General features: G+C 42.7%; 1 protein-coding gene across 1 annotated transcript; it reads right to left on the bottom strand.

The window, feature by feature from the left end:
* Nucleotides 1-334: 334 nt before the first annotated feature.
* Nucleotides 335-1,610, bottom strand: LOC143976237 (beta-1,4-galactosyltransferase galt-1-like). The gene has a single exon (XM_077478648.1). The coding sequence runs from the start codon at nucleotides 1,536-1,538 to the stop codon at nucleotides 375-377; it is 1,164 nt and encodes a 387-aa protein (XP_077334774.1). The 5' UTR covers nucleotides 1,539-1,610; the 3' UTR covers nucleotides 335-374.
* Between the last annotated feature and the right edge of the window lie 234 nt (nucleotides 1,611-1,844).

Below are 1,844 nucleotides of genomic sequence, written 5' to 3'. Positions count from 1 at the left end.
GATGTCACATGGAGGTTGAACCTCTGCATTTACAAGTGACAGAGGTCTTGAGCCAGAGGTGGTGGAACTCAGCTCCATCAAGTTACAGCTGAAAAACATGCCTGAGGACAAGGCTCTTCTAAGCCATGGGTGCTCAACCTGCGGCCCTCCAGCTGTTGTGGAACTACAACTCCTATGAGGCTTTGCAAGGTGGACAGTTACAAGCATGACTCCCGAAGGCATGATGGCACTTAGTAGTTCTGCAGCAGCTGGAGGGCCACAGTTGGAGTACCCATGTTTTAAGCAGTCTTTATTAATAAGTGATAACTTTGAGTTTTAAATCATGAGCACACAGAATTCCAGTCTTCACTCTACATTACAGGATATACGGGGGGCTATTGCTGAGGGAAAAGTCTCTGAATCACCTTATCTACATTGGGCACTAAGGACATGTTGTGTCTCCTCAGTACATCATCTGGGATGAGGTCCTCTGTGGGGATGTCCCTTCGATATTTATGTGTACAGTGGAAGGTGAGGACCATATCTGATCCTATATTCTTCCAGCGTCCTCTTTGTTTCAGAGCTGAGTGTACGGAGGTCTGAAATACATCTCGGGGATTCACAATCAATTTGCGGCCATTGAAGAGTTTCCAGTTTATAGGTTCCCGGACAGAATGATGAAGAATATTGACCCCGGGAACGTGAGACCACAAGTCAAATCCAGAGATGGTGACTGAATTCGGGAAGATGTGATTCTCAAAGCGGAAGACACTTGTATCTGGGTATTTATTCTGGAGATTCTCCATCAGTGATGACCAGTCCCAGTCCTTGACTGGAAGAATAATTTCATCAATGTCATTGAGGAGAACAAACTTACTTTTGTACATGTTCCTGTATAGACAATCATTTAGGGATGCAGTTTGTCCAAAATATCCGATCTCAGCATTGAGTCCTTTGTAATAATTCCATTCCTTCGATGTTTGAAGATGGCGGTCTATTGGCCATGGCACCACCTCTAGAGTTCCTTCATCAATGTAATGACGTAACACCTTATCTACATCCTGGGAACAGTTGGTTTTATAGATGGTGACTCTGGAGGCCCCCAGAATCTTGTACATCTCAATATTCTGGATCATCTGGAGGACATTGTTGTAGTTTCCAAACAAAGTAGAAATACAGACGGTGAAATTGGAGGAGATTGGTTGTGGTGGACGGTTCCTGACTTCAAACAGAAGATTCTGACTTGTATTTGTGGAATTAGTTGCAGAGAAAGACATATAAGTGTAATCACATCCAGAAGGTTCTGAACATAGAAGATCTGCTGTTCCATATGGGAACCCGAATATGTCACTGTGAAGATCTATTTCTGCCCTCACAAAGACATTCTGATTGGAAGAACAATGGAAGATACAGTAGAGTTCCTTCACAGATACATGGAGGATGGCGATGACCCGGACTGATTGGCCAAGTCTAGGTTCATAATACGGGGAGATGATAAATGTTCGATTATCCAGAGCTGTAATGGTGTCTGTGGCAATGGGAAGTCCATGAGATCTCATCTTCCGATGTCTGAATTGTACATGGTAGGAGTAAGAAATGACAACAACGCAAATAAAAATGGACAGTGCGCAGAACGTGTATGTAAAACACTTCCACATTTTGGTTTTATCAGGTGATCAAAGCTGGAAGAAGATAAGAAACAGAGAGGAAGAGCATCAGATAAGTTCAGTGAGGTTTTAAATTTAGTACTCAAGTTTAAAATTAAGTGAAATCACCATTCTCTGTACTAGAGGAGCTTACACTCTAAAGTCCCCTCCCCCACAGCCACACACTATTATTATTATACATGTATATAGCTCTGACAT

This window comes from Lithobates pipiens, unplaced genomic scaffold, assembly GCF_037356315.1.
Source record: "Lithobates pipiens isolate NorthernLeopardFrog02 unplaced genomic scaffold, aLitPip1_a1.2 Scaffold_13, whole genome shotgun sequence".
NCBI classification, from domain to species: domain Eukaryota; kingdom Metazoa; phylum Chordata; class Amphibia; order Anura; family Ranidae; genus Lithobates; species Lithobates pipiens.
This window is presented reverse-complemented; position numbering and strand designations above follow the sequence as displayed.